The sequence below is a fragment of the Cherax quadricarinatus genome, chromosome 46, assembly GCF_038502225.1.
Source record: "Cherax quadricarinatus isolate ZL_2023a chromosome 46, ASM3850222v1, whole genome shotgun sequence".
Taxonomy (NCBI): Eukaryota; Metazoa; Arthropoda; class Malacostraca; order Decapoda; family Parastacidae; genus Cherax; species Cherax quadricarinatus.
In genome coordinates, this window is record NC_091337.1 from 10,190,802 (window position 1) to 10,213,061 (window position 22,260).

General features: G+C 45.4%; 1 protein-coding gene across 2 annotated transcripts in view; it reads right to left on the reverse strand.

Annotated features, from left to right (window-relative positions):
- LOC128696681 (uncharacterized) overlaps nt 1–15,435 on the reverse strand; it is a 29,271-nt gene extending 13,836 nt beyond the window's left edge. The window contains exon 1 of one of the 2 annotated variants that reach the window (XR_011393205.1): nt 15,402–15,435. Coding sequence is in view for 1 of the 2 variants with exons in the window: in XM_070094493.1 (XP_069950594.1) it covers nt 5,271–6,581 (1,311 nt within the window). In the remaining variant the exon portion in view is untranslated. Of the gene's footprint in view, nt 1–1,696; nt 7,633–15,401 lie in introns of those variants that run through there. The other variant, XM_070094493.1, reaches the window with a different exon arrangement.
- Nucleotides 15,436–22,260: the final 6,825 nt, after the last annotated feature.

The window sequence follows — 22,260 nt, forward strand, 5'->3', positions numbered from 1 at the left end:
TTGCCAAACGTGTCCTTTAATTGGTCTTTGGCATGTTGGTAATTGGTGTCGGTGGTTTGGTAATGCCGGACCAAGTCCAAGGCTTTACCCTTGAGCTGTGAATGTAAATATTGTAATTTGACGGCATCTGACAAATTGTCTCTGTCATCTATCTGGGCTTTAAACTGATCCCAGAAAGCAATGTACTCTGTTAAGGTTCCGTCGAACGTTGGTAAATTCAACTGGGGCAATCTGGGCAACACATTAACAGGTGTGCTGTTGTTCGTGTTCCTTGAAACATTTGCTGCCCCTGCTGTACAGGCCTTCAAAGTCTTTATTAACTGCCTGCAGAGTCTCATCTCTGCTTTACACTCTGTCCTTCGTTCGTCATAGTCCGTCCGTGCTACTTCGACTGTATATTCAGACTCACCTGTAGTATAGGCCTCTGTCTCATAAAGGATAAATGATCTCTCAAAGGCCTCCAGTCTTTGCTCCAAAGGTTTCAGGCAACTCTCTAGTTCCTCCCAGTCTACGTCTTGATCTTGCCTGACCGTACGACACTCCTCACATGCTTTGCTCAGGCGCCCCTTATAGGCTCCCATAGACCACTTTAATTGACTTAGAGCTGGGACAGCTGGTACTACATCTTCACCTACCATAGTTGCGGTTTAGTTAAGATCACGGTACTAATTTGTACTTCAATTAGCCCACCCCACAGCACGAACGGTATTAGGTGAGAATGAACGAGTCTCAAGGCTTCTCAACAAGCTTAACAGTTCCCTTTATTATATTGACTCTACTCTGAATCAAAATGTACACTGTTAGCTCTCAAATCCCAATCGAAATGTGTATCAATGTGAAAACTTAACCTAGCAATTTCCTGTACAATGTCAGCAAATAATTACAGGACTTAACCTAGTCTCAGGTACAATTCACAAATCCCACATTAAAATGAATCAAAGACAATGAAGATCACACAATAAAAAGTGCAGTATACAAATTAAAATCACTTGGTTAACACAAATAAATTCAACAAATCAACTTGTGAAACAGTAAATAAAAAATGTGTGTAAACAGCTTGACCTAGCTTACTCAGTCTAGCATGGATGGTTGGATGAGGTAAATCCTAACCTAGCTAGTGTGCTATAGCTTAAACCGGGCTTTATAACTCCCTGTAAATAATAACTAGGTTAAATCTGTCCTAGCTACTATAACTGTTGTAAATATTGCACAAGCCTAGCCTAACTGTGGCTACCTTGCAAATCCACTGTAAGTAACTAACACACAAGTCTCCTACTCTGGATTACTTGTAATCACTGTAAATAATTAAATTCACAAGCTTCTCTAGTCTACCTGGCCTGCCTGTAAATTACTGCAAATAACAACTTCTGTGTATAGTCAGCTTGGCCTAGCCTCTGTGTAACTTTGGGCCTATGTGTGCTAGCAAACTTAACCTAACTCTGTTAAACTGGTTCCTAACTGTGGCCTAGCTATGATAACTTAACCTAGCTATTCCACATCACGGTTTTCGAAGTACCACTTTTGTGAAAATTTGTGTGGACTGCCTCCAAGTGAGTCGCCTACCCTGGCAAACTCTGTTGACACCGAGCTCTGAGGTGGGTACCTCAGCCTCACAAGTGGCTTATACGACAGATTTTCACAAATGATTGATGTTACAAGAAACTCTCCTGCATGCACATATAAAGGACTAACTTACTTGGTGTTGCAGCATATATCCTGATCTTCAACTTCCCTAAGCTTAGCCTTAGCCCCTTTGGACTTCCCCTCAGAAACCACGTGCAACTGGGAGCCTTAATTCTTGCAATATTCAATCGTTATTAGTGACCTGCCTGCACCTCAGAAATTCAAATATCCAAGAGGGTATGTATCCCCTAGTACAACTATGCAGACACGGACACTAGCTTCCAGACTGCCAAGAGACACTGGTACTTACTGGGCATGCTCTGCCTGTTGCACACCAGGCGCACAGATCAAACTCACTCACAATTCTCCCCAGACACTGGCCAGAAATCTACGAGATAAAATGGAGGTCTTGTCTTACTGTATGGGCCTGACAGAGGTCATCTATGGTACATCGAGGTGCCTCTACCAGATTTCCCTAGGTCTCAAATGTGAAGACACGTGGGGGGTGCCGTCTGCTGATCACGGCACGTCTTGTCCAGTTGGTGTCTGTCTTAAGAAGAACAAGCTGGTCTCTCTTCCAGACCCTCGTCTCTTCGTTCAAACTAGGGCTGCCAGTTCTCCCTAGCTAACTTATCCTAGTGTTTGCCTACATTATTGGCCTATTACTACCTATGTTAAGGTCTTAGATCTACATTATTATTATCTACAGTTGCCTCAATGATCCTAATATTAGTGTACTACCAGTAAAACTACCTACTCCTTCCCTGAAGGGTAAATCTATAAATCAAATAAGCTTACCAACCACGCCACCCCTGGGGAGAGAAATGTGTTTATGTTTGGGGAGAATGCTTTTTGTTTGGGCGAGTTTAAGGGCCACCCAGCTCAGCTGTTCCATTACGGCCATGCCGGATCTGTCCTGTGGAACTTTAGGGATCAAATAAATTTCCACAATTTGTGTATACCTGAATAAACTTACTTACTTATTTACTTACTTACTTACTCTACACATATGCTGCTATGTATGATAATCTATATAACTGTATTTGTGTATTCCTGAATAAACCTACTTGTTAAGTTCATCAGGGACACTGACAGGTTACACTGTATCGAGCCTGACTTCCCGAGTTACGAGGAAGTAAATAAGTATATTCAGGTACATTATTATTATTATTATAATCAAGGGGGAAGCGCTAAACCCAGAGGGTTATACAGTGCCTGGGGGGGATTTGGAAGACATTCAGGCTGTGAAAATTTGTGTGGACTGCCTCCAAGTGAGTCGCCTACCCTGGCAAACTCTGTTGACACCGAGCTCTGAGGTGGGTACCTCAGCCTCACAAGTGGCTTATAGGACAGATTTTCACAAATGATTGATGTTGCAGAAAACTCGCCTGCATGCACGTATAAAGGACTAACTTACTTGGTGTTGCAGCATATATCCTGATCTTCAACCTCCCTAAGCTTATCCTTAGCCCCTTTGGACTTCCCCTCAGAAACCACATGCAACCGGGAGCCTTAATTCTTGCAATATTCAATCGTTATTAGTGTCCTGCCTGCACCTCAGAAATTCCTGTATCCAAGAGGGTATGTATCCCCTAGTATAACTATGCAGACACTGACACTAGCTTCCAGACTGCCTTGAGACACTGGTACTTACTGGGCATGCACTGTCTGTTGCACACCAGGCCCACAGATCAAACTCACTCACAATTCTCCCCAGACACTGGCCAGAAATCTACGAGATAAAATGGAGGTCTTGTCTTACTGTATGGGCCTGACGGAGGTCATCTACGGTACATCGAGGTGCCTCTACCAGATTTCCCTAGGTCTCAAATGTGAAGACACGTGGGGGGCGCCGTCTGCTGATCACGGCACATCTTGTCCAGTTGGTGTCTGTCTTAAGAAGAACGAGCTGGTCTCTCTTCCAGACCCTCGTCTCTTCGTTCAAACTAGGGCTGCCAGTTCTCCCTAGCTAACTTATCCTAGTGTTTGCCTACATTATCGGCCTATTACTACCTATGTTAAGGTCTTAGGTCTACATTATTATTATCTACAGTTGCCTTAGTAAACCTAATATTAATATACTAACAGTAAAACTACCTACTCCTTCCCTGAAGGGTAAATCTATAAATTAAATAAGCTTACCAACAATCCACGCCAACTAGAGAATGCTTTGTTTTGGGTGGGGTATAAGGGCCACCCAGCTCAGCCATTCCATTACGGCCATGCCGGACATGTCCTGTGGAACTTTAGGGACCAAATAAGTTTCCACATCCTCCCGCCGGCGAAGGTAGGCGCTACTTCTAGATCAAGTCTGCCTCCCGAAGGCCCTCCCAGTGGGCCCTGGACTTGAGTGCCGTTCGACGGGTCATCCGACCGCTCAGCTCGGTCAGCCTCTGGTCTAATTTCTCATGTCCCAGTCCCACCGTGTGGACCTCAAGAGGTAAAAGCCTGTTGATGGGTCTTATAGTCTCGACACCATTCATTCTCACCTTCACCATTCTCAACCGCCCAGCCTTGTCTGGGTTGGTCGACACTACCAGACCAAGAGGCCAATATGCCCTGGGCGCCTCGGATTCTACTAGCACCAGGTCCCCTTCACTTAGCATCATCTTATTTGCCTCGGGGTCGGCACCATAGAAATGTTCCCGCAGGGTTGTCAAGTAATCCCTGTGCCACACCTGGTTCCATTTGTCCAGGATGTTCACCAGTCTGTTGTGACTCCTGTGCAGTTCTTCATTGATGGGGGGACCATCTGGCCCATAATAATCCAGCTCCTTGGAAGACTGACTCAAAATTGTGGGGAAGGGCTCAATCCTCCTTCCAAACAGCATGTGATTGGGGGTGAGAGCTTCCTGCTCTTCAATCCCATTTTGTACGTAGGTCAGAGGCCTGTTATTGACTCTTGCCTCTATCTCAACTAACACTGTCCTCAGTTCATCAAAGCTCACTCTCCTGCCGTGCAAGACCTTCCGAATGCACCTTTTGACTGTGCCCACCATGCGTTCATAGAATCCCCCTTGCCAAGGCGCCCTGGGAGCTATGAACCTCCACTCGCACTCTATTCTCTTCAGGTGTTCTCGTACTTCTCCATTGTCCCTAAGATTCCTGAAAACTTTATCGGCCACCCTAAAGCTTGTGCCATTGTCCGAGATAATCAATCACGGGCATGAGATTCTGGCTGTAAACCTCCTGAACAACTTCACGAAAGTCTCTGTTGACATATCTTCTGCCAACCCCAAATGCACAGCTCGAGTAGTGGCACAAGTAAACAGGCAGACATATACTTTCTGAGGGCCCACCCTATCGTCTCCTGGGTTCTTCAGTGTGATAGCCCCAGTATAGTCTATTCCCACAGTCTCAAAGGGCCTGTCACTATGTACCCGCTCCTGAGGCAGCGGTGGTGGACCTGGGTATGGTAGGGTCCTACCATCGTACCGCCGGCAGACCGTGCAACTCTTTAGCACCCTTTTGATGGCAGCTTGACCCTTCAGTACCCAGTAATTCTGACGTAGGCAGGTGAGGGTATCTCCAAACCCCCCATGTAAGGTCCTCTGATGGGCATCTTGTATCAATAGCTCTGACGCCCATCCCTCCTTTCCCAGCAGCACGGGATGTTTGGCCCCATAGCTGAGCTCAGAGTTTTGTATTCATCCCCTGCATCTTATTAGCCCCTCATGATCTAGGAACAATCCCAAAGAGTGAACCAATTTACTGTTCCCTGAGTCGTCGTTGGACACACGTCCCGATGCCATAAACTTCTGCCTGGTCGCCAGTACTTCCAGCACTCCTGGAAACCTCTCCCTTTGGTACTGCCTTATCCAATATTCTCTGGGACCCACGAGAGATAACTGTCGACCTTGGCTTACCTTGTCATGCAGCTTCCTCACAAATCGAAATACCATTTCCGTGACTCCTATAAGTTTCCTCCAAGAGGAGTAGCACCTGGGGTCAAATAGTTCAGTGTCGGGTTCCCCTGTAAAGTGTACTATGCTGCTGGTTGTCTCCCCGAATTTCTGCTCCGGCCAGCAATCCCTTGCCGGTAACCAGTCTGGGCCTTTGAACCAAATCTCGCTTTTACTCAGCTTTTTGTGTGTCACCCCTCGGCTTATCAGGTCGGCTGGGTTTTGATCTGTAGGCACGTACAGAATTGTTGACGTTGACTGTAGTTCCCGTATCTCCTTTACCCAATTCCTGACATAGGGGAGCTTAGACCTGTCGTTCTGGACCCACTGTAAGGCCACCTCCGAGTCTGTCCATACATAGGTGTGTGTCACCCTCAGATTACTCAACACCTCCTCTACGTACTTACCCAGTCTTGCTCCCAGCAACATCGCCGTGAGCTCTAGCTTTGGGATCGAGCAATCCTTCAGGGGTGTCACCCGCGCACGACTGGTGGCCAGACTGACCTGGTCCCCGGCCACCAAATACGCTACTGCCCCATAGGCCCTGGAGGAGGCATCACAGAAGGCATGCAAGTCATAGTCCCGCCCGGTGCACCCGATGGACCTGGGGAATGTGAACTCGTGCAATTCTGCTAGAGCTTTGCTAACCAGATCCCACTCCTGGCAGACTGTTTCTGGCAGTGGGTCGTCCCAACCTAGGTTCAGCTCCCAGGTCTGTTGCACTAGCATCCTCCCTCGAATGGTGATGGGTGTCAACAAACCCAAAGGATCGAAGGCAGTCTGCACTTTGCTCAGCAAAGACCTCCTGGTCAGCTTCCCTTCCCCATCAGGTTTCCTCTTTAGCCTAAGTCTGTCTTCCTTGATTTCCCACTCCAATCTCAACACCGATGTTACCTCAGGTACTGAGTAGCCAGCATAGTCACGTTCCACCGTGCCCCGCAACGTTGGATTGTTTGTCACCCATTCTCTCAGTGGCATGTTAGCCGAGAGCATCTCCTGATTAGACTCTCGGTAAATGTCCATCAACAGCCTTTCATCTGAAGTGGTACCTTGCATGTTGTCTACATAAAATAGGGTCTTCAGCAATTCTTTAAGCGGGCTGTTACAATTCACAAGGTGGTAGTCTATGGTAGCCTGTAATAAGAATGGTGAACTAGTGGCACCAAACAACACTGCCCTGAATCTGTAGGTATCATACCCTTGCTTGGGCACCTCCCTGTTAGCCAACCACAAGAACCTTGTGTAGTCCCTGTCTTGTGGCTGCAACCCAATACGTAGGAAGGCCTTGCTAATATCTGCCGCATAGGCGTACTGTTCTGTCCTGAATCTCAACAACACATCTGCTAATTTCTGTGTCAGGGAGGGCCCTGTGAGCAGTCGTTCAACGATGGCTCTCGGGGACTCGCCTGTGAGCTGCAGTTGAAGACTACTCTGATGGGAGTGGTTACTGACTCCTTGGTGACTGCCATGTGTGGAAGATAATGGGTGTTTTCCCCAGGGCTGGCATTGGGCACTTTCTCAATGAACCCAAGGGCCAGCTGCTCCTTTATTTATTTTTTATTTATTTTTTATTTATTTACAATTTGAGCATACATATAGAGGTACAAAAAAAATACAGATAAGAGCAGCATGCCAAAGCCACTTATACTATGCATAGCATTTCGGGCTGGCTTAAAATTAACTAAGCAATGATGAAATCAGTGATAATACATTATTGTAAACAGATAACTATAAAGCACAAATGAGTATTACAAAGACAGGTCATATGGTTGCATGCATTGTTGTACATTCAGTCGTATGGAGTATTTTGTTAGGTAGTGTATTTAAAAAATAATAAAGTTAGATTGGGTTTTAGGTTTAACATTTATGTGATATAATTGTGAGAAACATTTAAGATATACAATTTATAAGGTTCAGTTATTCAGTATTTATTTGGTTTTGGGTGAGTAAGTGATCTTTGAGAAGAGACTTGAATTTATAAACAGGTAGTGTTTCTTTTATATTTACAGGTAATGAATTCCAGATTTTAGGGCCTTTTATGTGCATTGAGTTTTTGCATAGTGTGAGATGGACACGAGGAACATCAAAGAGTGATCTGTGCCTTGTGTTATGGTCATGTGTTCTGTTGAGGTTGGCAAGGAGATGTTTGAGGGGAGGGTTAATATCAGAGTTAAGTGTTCTATGTATGTAATAGGTGCAGTAATAAGTATGGATGTTTTGTATGGTGAGTAGGTTTAATGTATTGAATATTGGTGGAGTGTGCTGCCTGTAGTGAGAATTTGTTATCATTCTAACTGCAGCCTTTTGTTGGGTAATTAGTGGTCTGAGATGGTTAATTGTTGTTGAGCCCCATGCACAAATTCCATAGGTGAGATAGGGGTAAATAAGAGTGATATAGGGCCAGGAAGGCTGACTGTGGAACATAGTACCGTATCTTCGATAGTATGCCTACAGTCTTGGAAATTTTCTTAGAAATTTGTTGTATATGTGTATGAAATTTGAGTCTATTATCAAGGTGGATTCCTAAGAATTTTCCCTCTGTTAGCTTTGTGATAGGTGATCCGTTTATCATTATGTTAAGAGGGACATCTGTAGCTCTGTTACCAAACTGAATGAAGAAGGTTTTGTCAATGTTTAGTGTAAGTTTGTTAGTCCTCATCCAGGTAGATATTTTCTGTAATTCGGTATTTACAGTATTGGCTAGCGTGACTGGGCTCGGGTGAGAGAAGACGCATGTAGTGTCATCTGCAAATAGTGTGGGTTTGAGTAATTGCGAAGCATTTGGAAGGTCATTTATGTATAGGAGAAAGAGAAGAGGGCCAAGGACACTTCCCTGTGGGACACCAACTGTAATTGGTTGCGCAGAAGAGTTTGCCCCATTTGCATACACATATTGGCTTCTGTTGCTGAGGTATGACTTGAGGTAGTTGAGGGAGTGCCCTCTTATACCATAGTGTGACAATTTTACGTGGAGCAAGTCATGGTCAACTGTATCAAAAGCTTTACGTAAGTCAATGAAGATCCCCAGTGGGACTTCTTTTTTCTCTATTGCAGTGTATATATGTTCTAGCATGTGTATAATAGCATCATTAGTATTTTTATTAGGCCTGAATCCAAATTGGCAGGGGTTGAGTATGTTTTGGGAGATAAGGTAGGAGTAGATTCGTTTATGAATTAATTTTTTGAAGATTTTTGAGAGAGGGTGTAAGTTGGATATTGGCCTATAGTTATTCAACTCTGTTTGGTCTCCTCCTTTGTGGATCGGGGTGACCCTTGCTATTTTGAGTACTGTAGGGAAGGTGGAGGATTCTATGGATTTGTTAAAGAGTGTTGCAATGATTGGTGATAGCACTTGTGACAGTTTTTTGTATATAAAGGGTGGTAAGGTATTTAAATCTCCTGCCTTGTTTTTTAGTGCGTTGATAATAAGGGAGACTTCGTAAGGGCTAGTCGGAGCTAGGAACAGTGTGTTCGGGTAGTTGCCGGTGAGGTAGTCATTTGGTGGGGTATCTGAGCTTGGGATTTTATTGGCAAGGTTTTGTCCTATAGTGGAGAAGAAATCATTGAGTCTGTTTGCTGTTTCTGTTGGTGGGAGTTGGGGTTCATCTGATTTTGCTAATTTTATTTCGCTATTTCGTGATATCTTTTTTGTTCCCAGAATTTCTGATAGGGTTTTCCAGGTCTTTTTTATATCACCTCGTAAGTTGGATAATCTGTTCTCATAATACAATTTTTTTGCCCTTCTTATCAGGCTGGTTAGGATTGACGAGTAACGTTTTGTTTGGTCTCTGGTTATGTGACCCATCCTGTACTGTTTTTCATATTGGTGTTCTGTATTTATGGATTTGAGAATGCTGGGTGTTAGCCAGGGACTGTTCAGTCTCTTAGCTGTCATCTGTTTAGTTTTTTTAGGGCAGTGCTTGTTATAGAGGTATTGGGTCTTTTTTATAAAATTATTAATACATTCGTCAATATCTGTATAGATTTCTAGCTCAGTGTGCCAATCAATGTTTGCTACTGCTGTTGTGAAGTTATTAATGGCTGCCTCATTGTGAAGTCTGAAGGTGACTTTAGTAGTGTCTTGGGGTAGTTTACCAAGAGTTGTTATGAGGAAAGTAGGGTAGTGGTCTGTGGTATTATCTGTAATTATGCCTGATTTTAAAGGGGATATGGTGTTGGTCCAGATGTGGTCAAGTAGGGAAACACTAGTCTCTGTAACTCTTGTAGGTTTTGTTACTGTTGGTAGTAACATACAGTTACTCATTGTGTTTGTGAATTCAGTAATGTGTGGGTCCTGGTCTTGCAGGAGATTTATATTGAAGTCACCTGAGAGTAGTAAGTGATCTTTGTTCATGCGTGCATCAGTTATCATACTTCCTAGGTTTTGACTAAATTGGCTAATGTTTGACTGTGGAACTCTGTAGATGTTTATCAATGTGAGAGGTTTTTGTAGGTATTTGGATTTGAATTTAGCTATTATATATTCCCCATGTTCATCCCTTGTGCAAGTATTAGTGATACATTCTAGTTGGTCTGAGTAGTATATGGCTGTGCCACCCCCTTGTTGGTCTGGCCTACAGTTGCATATGGCTGTGTAACCAGGAATGGCATAGACATCTGTACTATCAGGCTTTAGCCAGGTTTCAGTTAGTGTAATGATGGACATATTGGCATGTAAGGAATTTAGTAATGCTATGAGGTCATCGTAATGCTTGCTTAAAGATCTGATATTGTAGTTAAAGATAGTTATGTTGTTGTTGGCACTGAGAAGTGCCTTTGATTGTTCTGCAGTGTAGTAATTACAGTAACTGTTTGATTCATTTAAGTCATTAAATAAGAGGTTGGTATCAGGATCAATGCTTGTAATCACAAGATTTGTAGTGAATCTATAGTTAGAATTAAGTATAAAACAAAGTAAATAGTCTTAAGCTAAAAAATAGCACCTGAATTATTTAACAAATGTAAAATAATGAGCTTAGTTTTTTTTTTTTTTTTTTTTTTTAAGCTAAAATAAAGGAGACAATATAAAAGGGACTAATACAAATAAAGTGATGATCAAATAATGGAGCTTGGGAATATGATAGTAGGTAGTACTATAAAGGCAATTTTTTAAAGTTAGAATTATAGTATAAAATTATAATATAAAAGGGACTAATATAGGTTGTGGTGAACAATAAAGTGGTAATCAAATAAATGAGCTTTGGAATATAATGGCAAAATTGTGAACTTATTCTACTTTAGCACCTGAGAATAGCACCTTGATTATTTTAACAATTGTGAATATATAAACTAGGGTAGTTATATAAAGCTAAAATAAAGGAGAAAATATATAAGGGACTAAAAATAAGTAATGGTAAACAAAGTTAAATGGACAGATGGTAGGAATTATAATATAAACTTATAATATAAAAATACAATTTGAAATGGTACTTGCAATTGCACTAGAGTCTGGTATAGGTTGTTGACAAGATCAAGATTATAACTAGATTTAAATTGACAAAATAAAATTCACAATTAAAGTACCAAAAGAACTGGTGTTTAATAAAATTTTAGTAAGTAATAATGATTACAAAAAAGTAAAAAAGTAATGTTTATTTCATTCAATATTGCACTGGTAGTTATACTTGGTTATATGGCAGTCAAAAATGTTAAGAGTAAATTGAAATTTTAGTAGAAATGATAATTATTAATTTTAGTAAGCAATATCAATTGATAGTATTTAAAAAAATATGAGGTAGTAATATGGACAGAGAAAGTATCAATTCAGCTAATGTTTAAGCGAACAATAGTAAATAATAAAAGGGCCAGCTGCTCCTTAATAATATCATCATATTTCCCCACCAGACCCTTCTTGGTCAGGCTGTTCACCAATGAATTCAACTGACCCCGTGCCTTCTTGAAATTAGTGGGCAGCGTTGGGTGTCCCGGTTTCCATGGGAGTCACACCCAGTACTGTCCGTCCCTGAACTGCACATGGTTCAAGTAATCTCGATACATCTCTTCATGTTCGGGGGGCGGCTGGTCACCTTTAATCCCTACTACATTCAGGTCCCATAGTTTATGGACCGGCTCACTGTCGGATATGCCAACTTGCGTCTCTGACAGACCTTCATGCACACCAATCCGCATCACCAGTACAGCCTCAGTCACTGTAATACCAGAGCCCTCCTTTCCCAGGGTCGCAGGGAAGTGAGCTGGTACTCTGCCTCCTACAATGTACCCCGCTGGAGTCCTGTACAGGTCAACACCCTCCTTGATAACCCTTCTCGTAGACACGAACTCGTCTATGTAATCCCCTCCTACCAAGATTCCTACATTACTAATGTTGTCTGTAGCAATGTCTGGTTCCGCTAGTTTCACACCCAACTCCCTCAAACGTTTGACTGCTGCAGCCAGTCCCTTAGCGGTAATGATATTGGGCAGCCTCTTCACTATCAAGGCTGAAATTTCCCGTCAATGCCCGGCTAACCTGACCGTCACATTGACTACTGGATAAGACCTGCATGGGACTTCCCCACCAAACCCTTCCACCTTCATGTCAACTTTGCCAACTGTCTCCAGCTTCAACCTAGTTGCTAGACTCTCCGCTATGAAGGATCTCTGTGCCCCACTGTCGAAGAACAAACGGGTCGTTTCAGACTTCTTCCCATTCGCAACCACCGCCATTATGGTGGGCAAGGCCACCGAACCTTGAAACTGCTCACCAGAACAAATTCTCGGTGCCATACTCGCCACACTCATCACTACTTCAGACTTGTTCTTGCTCTCCGCCCTTTCTCGCAGTTTTGCTCTCCTTAACTTGTGCTAATCTGGCGTCATTAAGACACAGTGCACTGTGGTGTTTACCCTTCCAGCAGCCCCGACACTCCCTGAGTTGGGCGTTACAGTCCCTGGCAAAATGTTCTCCACAGCACTTGAAACAAAGTTCTCAACTCCCTTAGTCCTTGAACCCTTTGGTTATAGGTGGTGAAGCTTGAACACCCTGAACTAGCATGTTGTTCTTCACAAAACACGCACTGTCTCATACTGGCCGCTTGAGTGACTTCTCCCTTGGCTCTGGGGGTGGAGGACTTGTCCTGGGCATAATATGAGCCAACCCTAGTAGGAGGTGGTTTAGCTTTATCTCTCGAGTATCTGGAGGGGTTGATCGATTCCACCTTGGTCGGCAATTTCTCCCCCCGACCTATGCTCAGGTGAGACACGAGATCTCCCAACCCCTCAATGATCTGTTGTATCGTGAATCGGTTCGTCTGATATTTTAAGTGCAACTCGTGCACTGTAGTGCCAGCCAGTTTCCTCTGAATCACCTGACTGATGAACCATTCCGACTTACCCCAATCATGTAAATCTTTAAGACTATTCGTCAAACTCATAACTTCGATTCGGAACTTCTCTAGGCTCTGACGGTCATGGCGACAAGCCTCTAGATCCAACAACCGATAAAGTATAGCTACCTTTATCTCCTAAGTGTTGCCAAACGTGTCCTTTAATTGGTCTTTGGCATGTTGGTAATTGGTGTCGGTGGTCTGGTAATGCCGGACCAAGTCCAAGGCTTTACCCTTGAGCTGTAAACGTAAATATTGCAATTTGAAGGCATTTGACAAATCGTCTCTGTCATCTATCTGGGCTTTAAACTGATCCCAGAAAGCAATGTACTCTGTTAAGGTTCCGTCGAACGTTGGTAAATTCAACTGGGGCAATCTGGGCAACACATTAACAGGTGTGCTGTTGTTCGTGTTCCTTGAAACATTTGCTCCCCCTGCTGTACCAGCCTTCAAAGTCTTTATTAACTGCCTGCAGAGTCTCATCTCTGTTTTACACTCTGCCCTTCGTTCGTCATAGTCTGTCCGTGCTACTTCGACTGTATATTCAGACTCACCTGTAGTATAGGCCTCTGTCTCATAAAGGATAAATGATCTCTCAAAGGCCTCCAGTCTTTGCTCCAAAGGTTTCAGGCAACTCTCTAGTTCCTCCCAGTCTACGTCTTGATCTTGCCTGACCTTACGACACTCCTCACATGCTTTGCTCAGGCGCCCCTTATAGGCTCCCATAGACCGCTTTAATTGACTTAGAGCTGGGACAGCTGGTACTACATCTTCACCTACCATAGTTGCGGTTTAGTTAAGATCACGGTACTAATTTGTACTTCAATTAGCCCACCCCACAGCACGAACTGTATTAGGTGAGAATGAACGAGTCTCAAGGCTTCTCAAGCTTAACAGTTCCCTTTATTATATTGACTCTACTCTGACTTAAAATGTACACTGTTAGCTCTCAAATCCCAATCAAAATGTGTATCGATGTGAAAGCTTAACCTAGCACTTTCCTGTACAATGCCAGCAAATAATTACAGGACTTAACCTAGTCTCAGGTACAATTCACAAATCCCACATTAACATGAATCAAAGACAATGAAAATCACACAATAAAAAGTGCAGTATACAAATTAAAATCACTTAGTTAACACAAATAAATTCAACAAATCAACTTGTGAAACAGTAAATGAAAAATGTATGTAAACAGCTTGGCCTAACTGCCCAGTTTACTCTGTCTAGCGTGGATGGTTGGATAAGGTAAATCCTAACCTAACTAGTGTGCTATAACTTAAACCTGGCTTTATAACTCCCTGTAAATAATAACTAGGTTAAATCTGTCCTAGCTACTATAACTTGTAAATATTGCACAAGCCTAGCCTAACTGTGGCTACCTTGCAAATCCACTAAGTAATTAACACACAAGTCTCCTACTCTGGATTACTTGTAATCACTGTAAATAATTAAATTCACAAGCTTCTCTAGCCTACCTGGCCTGCCTGTAAATTACTGCAAATAACAACTGTGTATAGTCAGCTTGGCCTAGCTCTGTGTAACTCTGGGCCTAGGTGTGCTAACTTAACCTAACTCTGTTAAACTGGTTCCTAACTGTGGCCTAGCTATGATAGCTTAACCTAGCTATTCCACATCATGGTTTTCGAAGGACCACTTTTTGTGAAAATTTGTGTGGACTGCCTCCAAGTGAGTCGCCTACCCTGGCAAACTCTGTTGACACCGAGCTCTGAGGTGGGTACCTCAGCCTCACAAGTGGCTTATAGGACAGATTTTCACAAATGAGTGATGTTGCAGAAAACTCGCCTGCATGCACGTATAAAGGACTAACTTACTTGGTGTTGCAGCATATATCCTGATCTTCAACTTCCCTAAGCTTATCCTTAGCCCCTTTGGACTTCCCCTCAGAAACCACGTGCAACCGGGAGCCTTAATTCCTGCAATATTCAATCGTTATTAGTGACCTGCCTGCACCTCAGAAATTCCTATATCCAAGAGGGTATGTATCCCCTAGTATAACTATGCAGACACGGACACTAGCTTCCAGACTGCCTTGAGACACTGGTACTTACTGGGCATGCACTGTCTGTTGCACACCGGGCCCACAGATCAAACTCACTCACAATTCTCCCCAGACACTGGCCAGAAATCTACGATAAAATGGAGGTCTTGTCTTACTGTATGGGCCTGACGGAGGTCATCTACGGTACATCAAGGTGCCTCTACCAGATTTCCCTAGGTCTCAAATGTGAAGACACGTGGGGGGGGGGGGGGGCGGCACGTCTTGTCCAGTTGGTGTCTGTCTTAAGAAGAACGAGCTGGTCTCTCTTCCAGACCCTCGTCTCTTCGTTCAAACTAGGGCTGCCAGTTCTCCCTAGCTAACTTATCCTAGTGTTTGCCTACATTATCGGCCTATTATTACCTATGTTAAGGTCTTAGGTCTACATTATTATTATCTACAGTTGCCTTAGTAAACCTAATATTAATATACTAACAGTAAAACTACCTACTCCTTCCCTGAAGGGTAAATCTATAAATTAAATAAGCTTACCAACAATCTACGCCAACTAGAGAATGCTTTGTTTTGGGTGGGGTATAAGGGCCACTCAGCTCAGCCATTCCATTACGGCCATGCCGGATATGTCCTGCGGAACTTTAGGGACCAAATAAGTTTCCACACAGGCTTAATTCGGGGAACTGGAGCACAGATCCAATTCCCTAAATCAAGAGCCCCTCACCATCATCAAGGAACCTTCCTTGAGGGGTATTCAGGTACAGGTACACATAAATACAGTTACATAATTTATCATATATAACAGCATACGTGCAGATTACCCAGGATAACCCAAAAAGTCAGACAAAGCCCAAAGCTGGGCGACGAAATAAAAAGGAACAAAAGTTCCTTTATAAACAGAAACAGGAGCTAGGAGTACCCTGTGGCCTGGTGGCTAAAGCTCTCGCTTGACACGGCGAGGGTCTGGGTTCGACTCCCGGCGAGGGTAGAAACATTGTGCGTCTTTCTTTACACCGGATGTTTACGTTCACTCATCAGTAAAAGGGTGCCTGGGTGTTAGTCGACTGGTGTGGGTCGCATCCTGGAACAATATTGACCTAGTTTGTTCGAAATGCTCTGCATAGCAAGCTGCTTTCTATGTAGTAGTAATATTAATATCTTTATTTCCACAAGTACACGTACAAGGTATACAGGTCTAGCTGACATCAATGATATATTACTATAGAGAAAACTGCTTGTTATGCAGAGTATTTTTGGCAAATTAGGTCGGTTTTGTCCCAGGATGCGACCCACACTAGTCGACTAACACTCAGGTACCCATTTTACTGATGGGTGAACATGGACAACAGGTGTCTTAAAGAAACACGTTCTAATGTTTTCCAACTGTACCGGAGATTCATCTTCGGACCTCAGTGCGTGAGCTGAGTACCCTAGCGATCGAGCTACGGGACATTGTCATTGATGTCAGCTAGGTCTGTATACCTTGTACATGTACTTGTAGAAATAAAATATTATTATTATTATTATCAGGTGGACCCCCTTTGCCAAGCCCCAGCAGAGCAGGACGCCGAAGCCACTATTTAAGTTCAGTAACCGGCTTCGCACCAAAACCGTAAAGCGGAAAAATGGAGCTGGCTAGAGCCGATGATAGGTGCCCCTCCTATAATGTGCCTGGCGAACAAAGTAGATGAGCCGGGTCACCATCTGGAGAAGACCCGGGCCGGGACAAGACCGGCGAACCTACAAGCATCCCAGAAAGAACGGGGGAGAATTTGTCACTGTAGCTTAGGCGAGGGAGAAACGTCCACACCCAAAATCCTTTCCAAAATACGGTACTATGTACCCCAAACGACACTACTGACACTGTACCACTCTCCAAACCATACCGCGGACGGGGATAGAACCCGGGATCAGTCTCAAAACTCCAGACCGTCGCGTTAGCCACTAGACCAGCTAGCCACAATAAGATTTGTCCAATTAGGTATATTTATACACCATAGGAAGGTTAGCATAGGCACCACTGTGACCACAAATGCAAGTTTTTACAGACGAATCTCCAGCTAGCGTGGCCGTGACGAACTCTAGCTCAAGTCCCCTCGAAGCCGTCAACGTGACTTCCCGTCCGTGGTATGGTGTGTTTGCAATTGTGTCATTACGATTTCGTGAGTCATACCACTCTCCAATCTATCCTGACCTCACCTATGGTATTTGTGTTTGGGGGATCTACTACTACCAATCACCTTAAACAATTAATAACCCAACAAAAACCTGCTGTGCGTATGATTATATAATATATATATATATATATATATATATATATATATATATATATATATATATATATATATATATATATATATATATATATATATATATATATATATATATATATATATATATATATATATATAATTATATCAGTGACATCAGCTATGACCTTCCTATCTCATCCCATAGACCCAGAAGCTTTCATGGTATATCTATTCGATTCTTGGACACCAGAATCGCAGCCTTGACTCCTAGACTGGCACCTTCGCCACTCCCAACGAGCTCCGTGTGAGTAGGGAGGGTAGGAAGATTGAGGGACTGACCACCTCCTGTCAAGACTGAGGGACTGACCACCTCCTGTCAAGATTGAGGGACTGACCACCGCATATCAAGACTGAGGGACTGACCACCTCATATCAAGACTGAGGGACTGACCACCTCATATCAAGACTGAGGGACTGACCACCTCAAAATCGCTCCTACTAGTATTCCCCAATGTTATATTCAAGTAAATAAACATAATACACAGGCTAAGAGTTTCAGCAACAAAGGTACCCAAGTGTGACACATTTGTCAACCAAGTGTGACACATGTGTCAGCCAAGTGTGACACATGTGTCAACCAAGTGTGACACATGTGTCTAAGTCATCAAAACTTAATGTCTGCTCTGAGTTGGACGAGTTTAGATGCACTTAACTATTTCTGTCTGTTCCTAGTAATTAGAGATATTCTCTTCTTCCTCGGATCGAACCCAATAAAAATGGTTCCTTCAAGAGGTGATGTGATAATGACGAAGGACTGTTGATCCAAGGAATTGGAGAGTTACCCCCTCCCATATCGTAGGAGCTGTATGATCCCTACGGGTTTAACGCTTCCCAAGAGAAAATGAATCTGAAATGGCAGTCAATATGGTTAAGGTAGGAACTACTGAATTATCTCTCTCTCCGTCTGTCTCTGTCTCTCTGTTTCTCTCGTTTTTCCCGTATTAATAATATTATTAATGTTCGGCCATGTTAGTGTCTCTGGTTTTAACATTATTTTACTACATGTAAACTACACATTGTAGACTATGCAAATAAATAAACTTTTTAATTTGAATTTAAGAAAAAAGTGAGCCACAGACAAATGCTCCACCTCAACCCGCTAAAATATCACAGAAAAGAACAAGAGCTAGAGTTCAACCCGGCGCAAATGTAAGTAAATATGAATTAATGGAGTAATAACACGTAGTGTAGAATCCAGGGAAGCTGTGGCTTTGATAGGGGACTCAAATACTTTTTTAAAATTTGTAATTAATGGCTAATTTTCACTGTATTTTATTAACCAGTGACCATGAAATCTCAGTAAGAAATTTCACATATATACAGAAAAATCTCGTTTTTAAAGATAACTTAGAGTTACTTTTCATCTTACCATATTTTTAAAGCCTTATCCTGACTGAATTCCTGACTTTAGCAACTTAAATATTCAATCTAGATGAGACTCGGGCTAAGTAAGTTTATTTAGGTATAACTACACATAAATACAGATACATAAATTATCGTACATAGTAACACATGTGTAAATTACCTAGGATAAGCCAAGAATAGTCAGACAAAGTGAATTATTTCTATTGTGGTCCTTGAATATGGGAATTGGAGGTGACGGGATTTGAACCATGGTTACTGTGTACACAAATATGCACACACACATGGAGCAGGGAGAGAGTGACCTAGTAGCGACCAGTGAAGAGGCGGGGCCAGGAGCTAACTCTCGACCCCTGCAACCGCAATTAGGTGAGTACAATTAGGTGAGTACTCACCCACAGAGGAAGTAGCTATGTCTCGACGCCCTGCAATCACAAATAGGCGAGTACACACACCATGCCAAAGGTCAGCACCATCTGGAAATATAAACACATATGCATAAACACACATGTCAGCACCATCTGTTGAACAAAGGGCTAAGTGCTCGGGGCTGGTGTGCCACATACCACGAGGTCGTTGAATAAGCCCATAGTTTCCATTTTATTAACACAACCATTTCGAAAAAGACTGGTTGTGCCCTTAGCTCTCTCTAACAAACTCCACTCCGGTTATCTGTTGCTGGTGTATGTGTGACCACCTGGTTGCCTTCACCAGCCATCTCTCGTATATCTATAACACAAGAGAGCACCAGCTGGTTCACACACCGGAAGGAAAAACTGCGGTGAGTTACTAGAAATTGAAACAAAATAGATTGTAATGCCTACTTGTCTTCATGCTAGTGAAGGGTTCTTGTTAAAAGGAATTACCGACAGTATGTTGGGTATAAGAACACAGGAACGACAATGCAACATTTTGTGGCAACGTTTCGCTCTCCAGGAGCTTTATCAAGCCGTTACAAACAATGTAGGAAATTGCAAGTGTGTGTGTGTGGGGGGGGGGGGGTGCACTTCATTAAATTATCAAAGTATTCGGGATAGGAGGTTTGTACCTGGTTTGTGGGGTGACAGATGAGTGGGAAGTGCTGACAGGAGTGGTGATGAATGGGGAAGTGTTAGGTCCACGCGTGAGCGATGAGGGGGAGGGGAGGATGAAGTGCTGGTGGGCGTGGGTGGTGGGTGGGGGATGAAGTACTGGTGGGCGTGGGTGGGGGATGAAGTGCTGGTGGGCGTGGGTGGGGGATGAAGTGCTGGGGGGCGTGGGTGGGGGATGAAGTGTTGGTGGGCGTGGGTGGGGGATGAAGTGCTGGTGGGCGTGGGTGGGGGATGAAGTGCTGGTGGGCGTGGGTGGGGGATGAAGTGCTGGTGGGCGTGGGCGGTAAGAGGATAAATTGCTGGTGGGTGGGGGATGAATTTCTGGTGGGCGTGGGTGGGGGATGAATTTCTGGTGGGCGTGGGTGGGGGATGAAGTGCTGGTGGGCGTGGGTGGGGGATGAATTTCTGGTGGGCGTGGGTGGGGGATGAATTTCTGGTGGGCGTGGGTGGGGGATGAAGTGCTGGTGGGCGTGGGTGGGGGATGACGTGCTGGTGGGCGTGGGTGGGGGATGAAGTGCTGGTGGGCGTGGGTGGGGGATGAAGTGCTGGTGGGCGTGGGTGGGGGATGAAGTGCTAGTGGACGTGGGTGGTGGGTGGGGGATGAAGTGCTGGTGGGTGGTGAGTGGGGGATGAAGTGCTGGTGGGCGTGGGTAGTAAGCAATGGATGAAGTGCTGATGGGCGTGCGCGGTAAGAGGGGATGAAATGCTGGTGGGCGTGGATGGTAAGGGGGATGAAGTGCTGGTGGGCGTGGGTGGTGAGTGGGGGATGAAGTGCTGGTGGGCGTGGGTGGTGAGTGGGGGATGAAGTGCTGGTGGGCGTGGGTGGGGAGTGGGGGATGAAGTGCTGGTGGGCGTGGGTGGTGAGTGGGGGATGAAGTGCTGGTGGGGGAATGAAGTGCTGGTGGGTGGTGAGTGGGGGAATGAAGTGCTGGTGGGTGGTGAGTGGGGGAATGAAGTGCTGGTGGGTGGTGAGTGGGGGGAATGAAGTGCTGGTGGGTGGTGAGTGGGGGGAATGAAGTGCTGGTGGGTGGTGAGTGGGGGGGAATGAAGTGCTGGTGGGTGGTGAGTGGGGGGGAATGAAGTGCTGGTGGGTGGTGAGTGGGGGGAATGAAGTGCTGGTGGGTGGTGAGTGGGGGGGAATGAAGTGCTGGTGGGTGGTGAGTGGGGGGGAATGAAGTGCTGGTGGGTGGTGAGTGGGGGGGAATGAAGTGCTGGTGGGTGGTGAGTGGGGGGGAATGAAGTGCTGGTGGGTGGTGAGTGGGGGGGAATGAAGTGCTGGTGGGTGGTGAGTGGGGGGGAATGAAGTGCTGGTGGGTGGTGAGTGGGGGGGAATGAAGTGCTGGTGGGTGGTGAGTGGGGGGGGAATGAAGTGCTGGTGGGTGGTGAGTGGGGGGGAATGAAGTGCTGGTGGGTGGTGAGTGGGGGGGAATGAAGTGCTGGTGGGTGGTGAGTGGGGGGGAATGAAGTGCTGGTGGGTGGTGAGTGGGGGGGAATGAAGTGCTGGTGGGTGGTGAGTGGGGGGGAATGAAGTGCTGGTGGGTGGTGAGTGGGGGGGAATGAAGTGCTGGTGGGTGGTGAGTGGGGGGGAATGAAGTGCTGGTGGGTGGTGAGTGGGGGGGAATGAAGTGCTGGTGGGTGGTGAGTGGGGGGGAATGAAGTGCTGGTGGGTGGTGAGTGGGGGGGAATGAAGTGCTGGTGGGTGGTGAGTGGGGGGGAATGAAGTGCTGGTGGGTGGTGAGTGGGGGGGAATGAAGTGCTGGTGGGTGGTGAGTGGGGGGGAATGAAGTGCTGGTGGGTGGTGAGTGGGGGGGAATGAAGTGCTGGTGGGTGGTGAGTGGGGGGGAATGAAGTGCTGGTGGGTGGTGAGTGGGGGGGAATGAAGTGCTGGTGGGTGGTGAGTGGGGGGGAATGAAGTGCTGGTGGGTGGTGAGTGGGGGGGAATGAAGTGCTGGTGGGTGGTGAGTGGGGGGGAATGAAGTGCTGGTGGGTGGTGAGTGGGGGGGAATGAAGTGCTGGTGGGTGGTGAGTGGGGGGGAATGAAGTGCTGGTGGGTGGTGAGTGGGGGGGAATGAAGTGCTGGTGGGTGGTGAGTGGGGGGGAATGAAGTGCTGGTGGGTGGTGAGTGGGGGGGAATGAAGTGCTGGTGGGTGGTGAGTGGGGGGGAATGAAGTGCTGGTGGGTGGTGAGTGGGGGGGAATGAAGTGCTGGTGGGTGGTGAGTGGGGGGGAATGAAGTGCTGGTGGGTGGTGAGTGGGGGGGAATGAAGTGCTGGTGGGTGGTGAGTGGGGGGGAATGAAGTGCTGGTGGGTGGTGAGTGGGGGGGAATGAAGTGCTGGTGGGTGGTGAGTGGGGGGGAATGAAGTGCTGGTGGGTGGTGAGTGGGGGGGGGGGGAATGAAGTGCTGGTGGGTGGTGAGTGGGGGGGGGAATGAAGTGCTGGTGGGTGGTGAGTGGGGGGGAATGAAGTGCTGGTGGGTGGTGAGTGGGGGGGGAATGAAGTGCTGGTGGGTGGTGAGTGGGGGGGAATGAAGTGCTGGTGGGTGGTGAGTGGGGGGGAATGAAGTGCTGGTGGGTGGTGAGTGGGGGGGAATGAAGTGCTGGTGGGTGGTGAGTGGGGGGGAATGAAGTGCTG